The sequence below is a fragment of the Apis florea genome, unplaced genomic scaffold (genome assembly GCF_048593485.1).
Source record: "Apis florea isolate Af1SG1 unplaced genomic scaffold, ASM4859348v1 contig_3034_pilon, whole genome shotgun sequence".
In the NCBI taxonomy this organism is placed as follows: domain Eukaryota; kingdom Metazoa; phylum Arthropoda; class Insecta; order Hymenoptera; family Apidae; genus Apis; species Apis florea.
Window position 1 is genome coordinate 1046082 of NW_028256693.1, and position 15074 is coordinate 1061155.

General features: G+C 29.3%; 1 protein-coding gene and 2 long non-coding RNA genes across 4 annotated transcripts; 2 read left to right on the top strand and 1 right to left on the bottom strand.

The window, feature by feature from the left end:
- Nucleotides 1–56: 56 nt before the first annotated feature.
- On the bottom strand, nt 57–708 carry LOC147657656 (uncharacterized). The gene is made up of 2 exons (XR_015292008.1): nt 449–708; nt 57–392 (listed from the first exon to the last, which is right to left on the bottom strand). It is a non-coding gene; the product is annotated as an uncharacterized LOC147657656 (long non-coding RNA).
- On the top strand, nt 424–14425 carry LOC100872920 (uncharacterized). Of its 2 annotated transcripts, XM_086907942.1 has the most exons (5): nt 424–537; nt 672–799; nt 1429–1879; nt 2340–4064; nt 14361–14425. In XM_086907942.1, exons 2-4 carry the CDS (start codon nt 768–770, stop codon nt 4041–4043), a joined length of 2187 nt encoding a protein of 728 aa, XP_086764068.1. In that variant the 5' UTR covers nt 424–537; nt 672–767; the 3' UTR covers nt 4044–4064; nt 14361–14425. The 2 variants fall into 2 exon arrangements, with proteins under 2 accessions (XP_086764068.1, XP_003691490.1); XM_003691442.4 differs by lacking the exon at nt 14361–14425 and having other exon boundaries at nt 2340–4181.
- Nucleotides 14426–14606: 181 nt separating this feature from the next.
- LOC147657657 (uncharacterized) lies at nt 14607–15044 on the top strand (the record flags this gene model as incomplete). The annotated part of the gene is made up of 2 exons (XR_015292032.1): nt 14607–14746; nt 14856–15044. It is a non-coding gene; the product is annotated as an uncharacterized LOC147657657 (long non-coding RNA).
- Between the last annotated feature and the right edge of the window lie 30 nt (nt 15045–15074).

Genomic DNA, 15074 nt, shown 5'->3' on the forward strand with positions numbered 1-15074 from the left:
TGTTGATAATATAACTGAATTGAATTATTATAATTAATAAAATATTATTTTAGATATAATTTCTAAAAATTATAATTTATTTTAAATATAAAAATAACATCAATAATCATTTTATATATATTATATTATATAGATATATTATAATATATTATTATATACTTATATATATTGTTTGTTGATTATATTCTTTTTAAACACAATGTCCTGTGAAAAAAAAATTTGTATATAATTTAAATATAATAAAAATATAATCGTTTCCATAGCTTTCTATTTTAATTTGCTCCTTTTTTCTTTTCATGAATATTTGCCTTTATATATGATAAATATATAACACTTGAACTTATTGATTTATCCTATCGTGCTACGATTGGACGACGTGTCAGCATCCGATTCTACATAAGAACGAACCAATGAACGATCTTCCTTTTTATGTGTGTGTGTAACTTACTAGTAGGAGCGGAAGCATTGCCCAGTTGCTCGTTTCCGTCTTCCCAGTGCCTGTCAGCCATTACTGCTCTGCTCGCCGGGTCTTGCAGGGTAAGTCTGTCCGAATATCTTATCTTTTTTTATACAAATTTTTTTGTCATTTAATACAAGATTATTATAGAATTAATATGTTCATTTATATACTCATTTTATTAAATTTCTTATATAATTATTTTTGATCATAGGTGTAACTGGTACAACTGACATACTTTCCGAAAAATCGAAGATCGTTCCTACGGAACTGGTAGTGTGTCAGCAGATTCTTCCGAACTTTTGCCGAGATGTATAACAATAGTTATTCCAATCATACCAGGTAGAATATTTTAATTGAAATTATAACTTTTAAATATTACATATATCAGTACCATACGTTATGAAATGTTAAAACTGGAGAAGCTTTTTTTTTTTTTAATATCGTGATCTCCACCATTTTGTTCATGGATTCTCTTATTCGTCATTTTTATTATTTTGTGTTGAATTAATCACAATTTATGGAAGATCATTGTTTTAGAATATGATAAAAAAAAATTTACTTGTAACAAAAATGTATACTTTTGAATAAGACCAAATGAGTCATAAAAAAAGTAAAATGGCGGTGTCATTATCTAATGGAAAGCTACTGACAACCATAAGATGAAAGTACATATACAAAATTTTTTTTAAATCTTTATAATTTAATGTTAATTTATTATTTTTATAACAATCATTATTTTATTAATCTCTTTTTTTGCTATTTTTTTTTCACATGATATTATATGCAATATGATATATTAAAAATCTTTTTTTTTTAATATACAATATACTTGAAATATAAATAATATATAATAATTATATTATTATAATAATAAAATAATTTAATATTATTTAATATTCTATATTAATGACTTAAATTTAATATTAAATTTTAAACATGAAGAATCAGTATCATTTTATGAGAATTAGTTACAGACCCAGGGGAAGTAGAGATTCTACCAATCGTAATGGAGGGGGAACATATTGGAATAGACAACAACAGACAAACAAAGAGAAGTCAATTAAGAAGCAAGTCCAAAGAAGAACTCCTGGAGATTCATTGAAAAAACCTAGCTGGGATCTCTCTAAGTTACCAGTGATTACAAAAAATTTATATATTCCACATATCAATATTTTAAAACGGTCCAGTGATGAAGTTAATAAGTATCACATTGGTAAAGAAATCACTGTGAAAGGAAACAATACTCCTTCTCCAATTCAAGCATTTGAAGAAAGTAACTTCCCAGATTATGTAATGGAAGAGATAAGAAAGCAGGGTTTTGCTGAACCAACAGCAATCCAAGCACAAGGCTGGCCAATAGCACTCAGTGGTCGTGATTTGGTTGGAATTGCTCAAACAGGATCTGGAAAAACTTTAGCTGTACGTATTTTTATATATTTTTTTTCATATATACATTTCATAAATAGTAATCATGTTATATTTTTATTTCTTTAAATTTTAATTGCATTGTTAACTATTATTATTAAATGTAAAAAAAATAAAATTTGAAATATTTATAACAATTTTATAATAAAGAAATTAAGAGTTTAATATTAAAAATTTAATTAATTCTAATTCTCTATTATTATATCATGAATATGTTAATAATATTGATCATCATATTGATTAAATATAAAAGAAATCATTTAGATTTCATGTTCAAATTAAATCAGATTTCAGTAATTTTTTGTACATATTTTTGAAAATATCTCTTTTGTAAATAGAATTTTATGTTTTTAAGATTTCAAAATATATATTTTGTCTTCAAATCATTGATAATTTATCAAATAAATATTTTTAGATAATTAAATTTAAGAATTTTATTATTGATATTTTTCAGTATATATTACCAGCAACTGTACACATTAATCATCAACCACGTTTGAGCCGAGGAGATGGTCCCATCGTTTTGATACTCGCCCCAACAAGAGAATTAGCCCAACAAATTCAATCTGTTGCTAGAGATTTTGGTTCTTCCTCCTGTATTCGTAATACTTGCATCTTTGGTGGTTCTCCAAAAGGGCCTCAAGCTCGTGATTTAGAACGCGGTGTTGAAATTTGTATTGCAACTCCTGGTAGATTAATCGATTTTCTCGAGAAAGGAACTACGAATTTGCGCAGATGTACATACCTAGTCTTAGACGAGGCAGACAGAATGTTAGATATGGGATTCGAGCCGCAAATCCGAAAAATCATAGAGCAAATTAGACCTGATAGGCAGGTATTGATGTGGTCTGCAACATGGCCGAAAGAAGTACAAGCTTTGGCTGAAGATTTCCTCTCAGATTATATTCAAATTAACATCGGTTCTTTGACATTGGCCGCTAATCACAATATCCGTCAAATCGTAGAGATTTGTCAAGAGCATGAAAAAGAAATGAAACTCTCAAATCTTTTAAGAGAGATCGGCAAAGATCGAGGAAGCAAGATGATAATTTTCGTTGAAACGAAAAAGAAAGTGGACGATATTACCAAAGCTATTAAACGAGAAGGCTGGCCTGCTATCTCTATTCACGGTGACAAATCACAGCCTGAGAGAGATTATGTATTATCTGAGTTTAGAAATGGAAAAACAATGATTCTTGTTGCTACCGATGTTGCTGCTCGTGGCTTGGACGTAGAAGATGTGAAATATGTAATTAACTTCGATTATCCGAATAGTTCTGAGGATTATATTCATAGAATAGGAAGAACTGGACGTTGCCAAAGCGCGGGTACTGCTTATGCTTATTTTACGCCTAATAATGCTAGACAAGCAAAAGAACTAATTTCTGTTTTGGAAGAAGCTGGTCAAGCAATAAATCCACAACTGGCCGATTTAGCAAATTCGATAAAACCTGCATACGGAAAGGGTCGCCAGCGTTGGAGTCATTCTCGTTCTAATAAAGATAATAGTTCCACTGGAAGTCCAAGAAATAACAGCAGCCCAATTTCGAATAATTGGCAAAATCAGCACGTTCAGAGTACTCAGCACAGTAATGGCAGCAGTCAAGAAAGGACTGTTGTACGCCAGCAAAATGGATATCAGGCCAGTCGACAGAATAGTTTCCAATCTAATTATCAGCCGCAGCAACATCAACAACAACCGCAACAGCAGCAACACCAACACCAACACCAACAACATCAACAGCAGCAGCAACAGCAGCAACAACAACATCAGCGGCAACCGAATACTTATACCAATGGCTGTCAAACTACCAATAGCTATTCAGCTAGTTATCAAAATGCAAATATTCCTAGATATCATGGAAGAACAGGAGGTTTCCAAGGAAATCGTTATCACAATCGTCAGAGTGCTTACAATACCAATCAGACACCTGGAGGACAAAGCGTATATTCTATGCCACCTCCATTTATGATGCCATCTGCTGGCGGACACACAGCTGATTCCTCCATGCAAAGCCTCGTTAACAACAAGTTTTTCCAAACGAATCGTCCACCACCAAATACTGGCGCTTGCGCGTATCAATCGATGGGATATAGTCAGTTCCAAGCTGTGCCACCATATAGTTATCCTTATCCGCCCACACCAGTGCAGCAGTGACGCTTTTCAAGGTATAAATCGGTAAGAGTGCAGGCTAAGTAAGAAAATCAATTTTTCCTCTTTATATCAGGCCCATTATATATTTACGGTTTGTGTAGACAATTGGGTCTCTTTTGAATATATAAGTAACATAATGTTTCCTCTTTTCATTGTCATTTATTATTTTTTCTGGAATGATGCCGATTCAACACATTCGACGAAGCAAAATTATTTTATGTGTTTATTCGAAGAAAGCAAGAGAAAGCAAGAAACAAAACAATCGATAATTTATTGGTTTTATTGAAGGTTATAAATATTTAAATTGGAACGTTTTCAAACATTCGAGAGAAAAAAAAATGAAAAAAAATTAATTATTACTTATTAATAATCCATAGGCACATTCCAGTCAAGTTTTTTGAAGTAGTAGTAGTAATTATTTAGCAATGATATATTGATATAATCATTACTGGATGTAGAATATGACCAACAAATGTAGGCTTATAACTAAGTGGTCATATCCTAAAAAGTAATTAATCTTCTTGAGATAAAACTATGTAAACGTCATTTAATGCTTTCCCGAAATGCACGAAACGTATAGAAGGGGGGTGGGTTAACGTTTTCATATTTGATAATTTATTTATATTTTGCATATATATATATACGTATGTACAGGCAACGCTCTTCAAAATGTAAGGCCTTTTGCATAAAAATTAAGCCGTACACCCGTTTTTACAAAGCGCACGACGAATATAAAAAAAAAAAAAATATCGTGTCCTCTGTTTTGTAACGAGACTGGGTGTTGTGTCTCTTTGATAATAGGGGAAAGGTATATCTCATCAAAATTAAAGAACTTTGATGGAGGATAAATCCAGCATAATTATATAGCGTACAAAAGTGAGTACTTCGAAACTATCCTGGGCCGGTATCTTTGGAATAAATTCAAAGCATAAAACCGGTTAACGGGGAAGAGAAAGGAAAACTTAAATTAAGCATGTAGTCACAATGGCTGTGTACCTCGGCGCAAAGTTTGATACCTTATTTTTATAATATATATCGAAAGTAATTTGTTGTTAAACCAACGAATGATTATACGAAGATAAAAAAAAGTAAGAGAAACATTGTTGTTTGATGTTTATGCAATTGGCCACTGAGTGGTCTTGTCCTTGCGCGACCGTGTACAATGTATATAGGTGCACGCGCAGGCTGGCCGCAAATCGAATAAAATTTAGTTGTACCTGTTTTTTAGTTCGCGCTCATCGAAATTCTTGCTATTTTTTAGGGAACGATTCAGACTATCCGAAAGGCATTTTTCTATTGAAACGTTTAAGAAAAAAAATATTGCGCTGCCGTGAACGTATTGAACGCGTGATGAAAGAGTTTTTAACTTATGGTATTGATCCATGTGTTGTATATATCGTTATGGCCATTCCGAAGTGGCTTCCAAGGAAATTTCACGTGATAAATGATACGAAAAATAATGAATAATGAATTCATGCCGCGAATCAGGCACGAAAACCGTTTATCGACAGCGCATAGCGATTTTTTGCGGGCCTCCAGATTACACTGTACACGTCACTACTCGAATAAACGAACAGCAAAGAAAAGAGCCAACAGAGAAGAATGCAAGACTCGAATATACACTCGAGCAAGGACTCGTTTGCGAACGACATTATTGTGATAATTATACGTAACGCTTTCGTGAAACGGTCTCACAGTTCGTTACTTAATTACGCACAGTAGAAAATGTTGTGAAGCAGTACGTGTGCACAATAACATTTCCGGTTGATTAACGAAACCGCGTCACACGCATTTCAAGCGGATTTTGCTCGATAAGAGAGGAAAAAACTCTATCGATTCGTTTCTAGGTTTCCACATGGTAGTCTTTATATTCTTCTTTTGCTGAGCCGATAGATTGGATATTTCAAAATATATGGTGGGGTCGCGAACAGAAGTTAGGCATTCGCGGTATATTGTTGTCTTTGTCCTTTTCAACATTGTGAATGCTTATACGCTCCTACTGCGTTGATCTGACTGCAACATGTTGCGTTGTCAGAATGAATAGTGATATAAATAATAGGAAGCGTATGCTACGAGTATTGGACACTTCTGAATACTCATACATTGCGTACGCCCTCTATTAAATCATCTTATTGATTTTTGAAACATTCGTCTAATCTATGTCTTTTCATCGTTGTTGATCAGTAATTTTTCTTTAGTACACTAATTATCTATTTCTTCTGAATTCTTTTTAGTACGTAGTCTACTATATTTTGGCAAATAGCAGACTATAGTAGTGCAATTCTACATTTTTCAATTCCATCCATTGCAAGTAATGCATCCTTCAAGCATTTATCAATTGAGGCTTATAAATACGTATATTGCTGTCATAGAAATTTGACAGATAAATTAAAGTTTCTTCTAAATGTTGTTTCAGATAGCCTCAGAATTATAATAACCCTTTATGCTGTACTGCATTTGTTCCCATATATTAAAATGAAAATTAATGACCGTCGAATATGCATATCTTTTCTAAAACCAAATCTTTAAACGTATGGTCATAGAATTTTCTTAGAAACTTGTTATAGTTAACTCAAAGTTTAAAAAGAAGAACGCAGAGCAAATATTGAACGTTAGACAGCAAAGGGTTAATATTTTACATTTCATTTAACAGAACATATAACAGACATCATGCTTTTAAGTTTTTCCTAAATAAAATAATTGTTCTAACGAAGTGCAACTTGCATTTTGAAAATTGATAGTGGGTGTACGCGTAGTTCTGTGATATGTAAGATGTAGCATATTTATAGATCTACCTATCGTGCATCATGATTAAAATAAGGAACGTATCTTATCAGTTTTATACGTGGTATACAAATCATATGATCCTAAATGACGTGTACTGCGAGAGCTGTCTACTTTAAGGAAAGAAAAACAAAAGTTGTTGCGAAAAAGCGAAAGATCAGTATTCCTTTTTTTTTTTTTTTTTTTTTTTGTTTGCGTTTGCCGTGCGAATTCGTATATTGTCAGGGTAGAGAATAGGGAGAAGAAATTGGAATATGAAAACGTGTATTACTTCAGAGCGTGCTTCTATTCATGAATATTCAAGTTTTTTATTTCATTATGTAGTCTGATGAATTCATCTTCCAAGCGTATATGAAGATGAAGACACGAGGGTTCTTCATTTCTCTCTTTCTCATATATTGTGAAACTATTTATCTCTTTTTTTTGTATGTTTGTCTATTTTATTAAGATATAGTCTTCTAAATACTTACGTGTTTGTTGCTAACAAAGGAATCTATGAAATTTCAGTATTTTTCAGCTATGGGTTCTTTTTTTGTTCTTTTTACTTCTCTTTTTTTTTTTTATTTGCGTTAATGGACAATTATAAATCTTATGTTCATTTGTAATCGTACTACGTATAACGAGAACTGTTAAAAACATGGATGCGTACTTTTCGTATAGTAGAATATGCGATATACTTCATTTCTACGGTGCAAAATCGTATCTCTGAAGTCTACTTTCTCCCTACTAGTCGATATTCATTTTTTTTCTTTTTCTTTTTTTTTTCTTTTTTGTTCTTTTTTTTTTGTATTATACTCCGTTTTGTCGTGTTGTTAGGGAACGTCCATTTCAGCTGTACACTTTTAACGTAACTCTTAACGAGATCAGTCATCTCTAGTTGATAACGAAAGATTTCCCGAAGAGAAAAAAACGAAATCTTACTCTCTTGTTGTTACAAAACGAAAAAGCGGAAACGAAACTAATGTTCAACACTAAACTTTGCAATATCGATGAACTCGAATATCTTGGTCGATAATATTTCTAAGTAAACCGTACATATATTTTTTTATATCAGTTTTCAACAGTGATGGTTGAACGAATGGGATGAGGGAGGTAGTTTTCAAGATATCTCTATGACACGCCTTCCATCTGTTTAATTGAAGAAAGGGTTTGAAAAATATATTCTCGTGAAATCTTTGCGCTTGCATTGAGCACACTCGTTCAGGTCATGTTAGTTGATCGATCGAACTTGTAATCTTGTATTTATAATCTGTTGTTCGTTTCGCTCGAAGGAAAAAAAAAAAAAAAAAAAAAAGAAAAGGAAAAGAGTCAATGGAACGATAATCGGCACAGTTTTCCGTGTTGTAAAGATCGACGAATAAAATGATGTCGAGTTTTACGTGCTGAGAAAATCGTTAATGACACTAACATAGTCTCGGGAACACGAGAGTACCTTTTTAACGATTAATGCTGAACGCTGTGATATCGCGTACATAAACATTTTTATTATTATAAACATAAATGTGCATATTGTAATGTTAAAAAAAAAAAAAAAGAAGAAGAAGAAGAGTACATATTCTCCTTTATATGTGAAGACTGAATCTCGCCAACTTATACACAGGTTTAGCAGCCGCAGATACGTTCGTATACTGGATAGACTACAGATAGACTATTTGTACATTATTAATTGTAACAATATGTTTTTACGTCGGTAGTGCCGTATGTGGGGACGGTACTACTATGTTATAGTTCGATAACGGGTGCGTGTTCGTATTGTGCATTTTTTCTTTTTATTGAGAATTAATGTCTTCGGTGTGTCGTGATGAGAAATTCGCCAGATATTTCGCGTTTACTTTCCATAGAGGTTGGAATAGTTGCACGAATCTGGTTTCCTGTTTATTTCTTTCTTTTATTTTTTTTTTTCTCTACAATTTCGTTTGATTCTGGTCGAAAAAGATTTCGATCAAAAAAAAAAAGGAAAGATATCAAGTTAAAAATATCGTTTGTATTTGATTTTCGAATGATTGCTTGCCACGTTTCACTTGTTTTTGATTTATCAATTATAGATCGTTCGTGAAATAAAGGGACATTACAACAACAACAGTACAATCCGTTTCATGATAGTTCCTATATTGCATTCTTCTTTGTAACGTGAATGAATTGCAGCTTAAATTTTTGCTAAGATGAGTCAAAGAATTTTCACACTTTTTCTCTGCGTATCGTTCTATTTGGTTGAAAAAAAAAAAAAAAACTTGCGAATATTTTATTGGTGTAGTCACATGTGTGCATTGCCAAGTCTGTTATTATTATTATAATTATTATTATTATTATTATTATTTTTGCGATTGTGTCACAATTGTTAACTTTACCACTACCTTTCATCAGTTTCTGGAGAAATGTACTAAAGATTGTTGATCGTTCATCAACGACGATTGGAAGTCGTGGATTAATCTCATATGTGTAAAGTACATTTTTCTTTCGTTATGTAAGGTTTAAGAAAGAAATGGAAAAGTGAATACAACGTTAAGATTAATTTTAGGAAAACTAAATTTGTTACTATTTTCGTTATTTATCCAATTAATATTATGTCGTTTTTTTTTTTTTTTAAATATTGTGAAATAAGCGTAAAAATGATTGTTTCCTATGATATCGTTCGTATTATGTAAACGGTAATATTGTTTGTCTGTTTCTCTTTTTCTTTTTTTAATAATAATAAATTTAGTTTTTTCCTAATGTCAAATGTAGACTTGTTAGTGTATGCATGAATGTTGAACACTGTACACTGCACGACAAAATTTACTGTGCAAACTTTTACGAAACTGTGAAGTTAATGCAGTTTACGATTCAGATATTTATCATTTTTAATAATGCGTCTTTTAATGATGGTACATATTTAAGCCTGGGCTAATTAAAAAAAAAAAAAAAAAAAAAAAAAACGGTACCTTTAATCGATCTTAATGTGTGCTGAGATCTTCGAATCAACAAATCTTATACATCTTATTTAAATTTATATAATTCCATTAAAAAATGCGTGATGAGAATTGTATTGATGGTAATAAGTGAGCGAAGAGAATACTATATAACAAAATTTCTGTAATGGCTAATGTATTAATTGATTTCACAATTTGTGTATTATGTTTAAAAATTTCGCGAAAATTACAAGATTTATTTAGATCTGCGTACACTATTTTCATAGTTATATTATTGTTTTATATATACGTATATGTCAGCTTTTGTAATTACTTGTTGAACAATTAAGTAATTATAAAAGAAATCGTCTTCTTTTCTTTTAACGTAATTTAACCCTTTTGCTAAAAATGATAAAGATCACTAACATATTGATTTTTGTTATAAAAATTTCGTACAAAGTTTGTTTCTATACACTTTCTAATGTTAATTATTAAAAATATAATAACAATAATAACAAGATTAATAGATTATTAAAGTTTTTCATCAATTATTGATATTGAATTTTCATTCGAGTAAATAAAAGTTCATAATCAGATAAAAATAAATTGAATCGAATAAAATTTCGTTTCAATAAATAGAGTTCAGTGAAAATTTATTAATAATTCATTGAATTCATAACAGTGAAGGGGTTAAATTCATCAAATTATTTCTATTTTAATATAAATGTTATTCACTGTTTTTCCTTGTGTGCTAATGTTCGCATTTTTCGTGATTGTTCTCAGAGTAATGAAGCATACGAATCCGTCGTATCTTGTCTTTTTGAGAGCATAATATCTTGTATTCAAAATATCTTCAAACGCGTATTTTTGGAGATTAAAAATTATTTGATCGATTATTCGTATTAGCATAATTTATGTGATCATTATCACACTTATTTTTTCGAGCGAATCATAAAAATGAAAATGATCCTCTCAGAAATGTGAAATCGAAAAACGAAATTGAAAAGCGTAAAGGTATTATAGGAATTACGCGATCATTGCGTGAAAAACGCAGTTACAGCACGGTAGACTTCCTGTTGTTGTAATACTTCATTTGTTGATGCGTTTGTTCTGAACGCGCATTAGGAAAAAGGAACGATATTAAAAAAAAAGAAGGAAAAGAAAGTAGTTTGAAGAAAAAGCGCTAAAAAGAAATATAATATGCTAAATTGCAAAGAAAGAAAAACGGAAATGTTGATAATTTAGTAATGCGTAATTTTAGTCGTTTCTACGAGACCAGAAAGTTGAGAGAGTTCAGATCGCCGATGGTATCGGGAAAGATGTACATTAAAAAAAAAAAAAAAAAAAAAAAAAAAAAATACAAATAGGTATTCTGTAATTACGGCTTTATTGATTCATCGCGCCTTACAATATGAAAGAGCTCGGCCAACTTTCATCAAGATGTGTATGCAAAATTGCGAACACTCTTAGATTCGAAACGATAAAAAGAAAAAACCGCTCCTTGGTCGTCCTCGAGTAAATTGAGACAAGCGTTTGCTAGAATTGTTCGAACTGCAGCACAGAAGAACGGCATATAACTGTATTGCATTCTTGTTGAGTATAAGAATATGCAAAAGAGGCATGCAAGAATATATATTTGCGTCAATTTTATGTATAAAAATGACATTTATCAGTTCTTTATATAAATATATATATGTATATAATGTATGTTTGCATATATATATATAAATATATACAGACATAATTCTAAAAAAAATGGGATATTCTATTAGGGCAATGCTGTCCATCAAAATTGATGATCTATTTAGCGCTTCTTTAACATTGTTATTAATAGACAAAGAAGCTAGAAGATTCTAATGAAAGAGTAGTTACGCATGTTAATATGTACTTGTTATTTAATCATGTTAAAACCTATGCTATAACAAAAGAAAAACAGAAAAAAAACCTAATTTTTAAGTTTTATAGCTTTAATTTAGACAGCATTGTTTTAGTAGATAGAATATTCTTGATGAATAAAAAGTGATCGCTTATCACATTATTAACAGATTCACTGCTGCCTTATTTTGATAATTTATCACTGTACTAAACTGTAAAAAAGTACATTTAAAGAGAATAACGACAGTGTACACTTACCGCAATGAATTTGGCAGTGAATGTGTTAAGATGACAAGTAATCTAGTCGAAATTATTCTGTCGTTAATTATGACCCTTGATGAGGGTATAAAGATATATTGAAACAAATATCTTTTTTATGGTATAACAATATTGGGATATTCTTCAAACATTGTTGTACTTAACAAAAAAATATTTTCAATTATTCAGATATTAATTTTTAGAATCCTGACGCAAGAAAAAAGAAATCAAGATCTCTAGTGTTTTTGTATTGAATGATATTTAGACTCGACATGAAAATGTTATTTCAAAATGAATATTTTAGGAAAATGAAAGACCAGTATTAACAGTACAACTAGAAACAAGATTATGTGAATACTTTGTCATCGTTTTGCTTTCTGTGTTGTTCTCCGTCTTTGAAATAATTAAGTAAATGCAGAAAATACCTATTGTTGTCTAATCATATAAGCCGTTTTACTGCAGAATTATTAATTTTTACGACCAAAGAGAGGTAACGCGAAAATGGCTTATTTTTTTTTTCTTTGACCATGACACGACTTTCAAAAGCGGAAAGTATATCAATAGTATATATGAGATGTGAATATTTTAATGCAATTTTCAGTGAGTGATAGAAAACAAGTGACGTTTGTTAAAAAGTACCTTAGAGTTAATTATTGTATGAGTCGCTTCTGTTCAAACAGAATTTATTGTTTTTCCGGTGTAGAAAGAAGAAAAAGAGCATACACAAATTATTTATATGCAGCGCGCAAGGCGAACAATTTAAAAAAAGGCGTAAATAATGTTAAATAATATTTCTGTATTCAAATTCTCTTCTGTAGGTTTCATTAAAGTGCATTTCTTGTATGTTACACAGTATTATGGTAGAATATAAGAATAAATACTGCAATAATACATTGTTTGTTTCTTTATCATTTTTCATTTTATTTTATTTAAATATTCTTATGTTATAGTGTATATTGTGTATATTAATATTATGTATAATTCTATATTAGCAATATAAACTAATATAGAATGTTATAAATTTTTTCATATTCAAATAGTTAAAAATAATCATATCCATATGATATCAAATAATCATATTCAAATAATAAAAAAATCGTAAAACTTTTTATTATAAATATACTATCTAAATATACTAAATAAATATATCATTTTTTATATAAATAAATATACAAACTATTTTAAGAACAATAACAATCGTTTACAATTAAAAAAAACTAATATAAAGAATTATACAAAATTTTTTAATTTCGAAAATTCATCATACATATAAAAGATTAAATACGTTCAAAATCTGTTATATCCGTTATTTTCTTTCTACTACAAATATACTCTATTGTAAAGTCACAGGTAGCATTGCAATATTATAATATTAACAAGGTTTCATATACCTCTTTCCATACTTTCCATACTTATTATAAACGGATATTAACGGGACCATGCATCTATCTTATTGTTTATTGTTTTCGCAATTCCTACTCTAAACTATTTTGGGACTTATTCAGAAATCTACGGCAAGTTACTATTTTTGAAAAACTCAAAATAAACTCAATATTTTCATCATATTTTCACCAAGTGTTTTTGTAATTTATATTTTTATTATATTTATATGCATAAATTAATTATTTACAAAAGTCACAAAAATAATTATTTTTGCACGTATTACATAAAGTAATAATAATAAAAAAATAATGTTTCGAGGTATACTTATATATTTAAAAAATGAAAAAAAAAACATTCATCCAATTAATATGAATTAAGAACTAGATTCTACAATATTATTATATACATATAATCATATAGGTATTCCACATTGACAATCATCATTTTCTTGTGTCAAATTTCAATGTAGTCAAAGTTTTTTTCTTGATGTTTTTATAACTTGATTGCATATTAAAGAAATATATTGTATTAAATCAATAATATCATTAATATATTATTGAAGAAATTTAATTAATAGTCAAAAATAAACACGTTCAAATTGCAATGTTTTCTTTGCAGAAAAACATTTACAATTTCGCGGTTCGCAAATATTCATAATTTTTTTTATATTTTTAAGAATTTAATGCATTATTAGTAACAAATTTTAAGTTGATGCTTATTGTTAAAAAAAAATTATGACTTATCGAATATATTTTGTAAGAAAAAAGTTTTCTTGTTATTTATGATTAATATTGTCTCAATATATGTAATATATTTTTTTAATATGTACATAATCAAATTCTGAAGAAATTTTTTTTTTAAATTGTTCCTTTTATTTCTAAATATTTTAAATAATACATTTGAAATTAAAGTTGCATAATTTTGATACTTATTTTATTATTATATGTTATTTTCTTATAATAATTTATAATTTCAAAATTATTATTAATTATTAGAAGAAATTATATAAAATAAAAGTATCATAATAGGTTAATTATATTTTTCATCAAAAAGCAATTATTTTCATTTTTTTATAAATCAATTACTTTTCATGTAACCCCACCATGACATCGTCCGAATTTGGGATTGACAGTGCATTTGATGACTCGGACCCCCCACCAGATTACTAGCAATACACAATTAGATACGTATTGAGAATAGAGGGAGCTGTTTTCACAATTTTAAATTCCTATCGATGTTCATGTTAAATTCCTCTGTCAGTCCGTTCTGAGACTTGATCGGACGCGTGTCTATGTGTCTTAGTAGATGTGGTGCTGTGTATTGTGATTGTGGTGAGAAACATAACCTATAATAACAATAGTATTTTTAAATATTAATAATGTAAATAGAAAGAGAATATACGTATATTCTTTGAAAAAAATATAATTTTCTTATTTTTAATTATTAAAATTTTACAAATCAATATAGAAATATTAGTGAATTAAAAAGTTACGATAATTGAAACAAATATGAGGAGCAGTAAGTAATATTTTTTTAAATAAATGCGTCTATTTATTAATTAACATTTTATAATAATAGAAATATATTTTTATTTAAATATATGAATTAAATTATATTAACATTTTAGATTCAGATGAGAGTGATTATGAGAATGAAAGTTTTATTAATACAGATCATGATGAAAGTATTGAAGAAAAAAGAACAGATTCATCATTTTTTAGTGATTACTCTACTAATGAAAAACATAAAAAAAAGACAAATCATTTCATTTATACTACTTTATCAGATGAAACTTCAGATTTAAATGATAGTGACTGCAATGAAGATTATTATTCATCTAATGATA

What these genes read in the sequence shown, in the direction of transcription:
- LOC100872920 (XM_086907942.1), top strand. Translation starts at nt 768, where the DNA reads ATGTATAACAATAGTTATTCCAATCATACCAG. An exon ending in AGTTATTCCAATCATACCAG is followed by an intron (nt 800 to 1,428) that starts GTAGAATATTTT and finishes TATGAGAATTAG; the next exon opens with TTACAGACCCAGGGGAAGTA. An exon ending in GATCTGGAAAAACTTTAGCT is followed by an intron (nt 1,880 to 2,339) that starts GTACGTATTTTT and finishes GATATTTTTCAG; the next exon opens with TATATATTACCAGCAACTGT.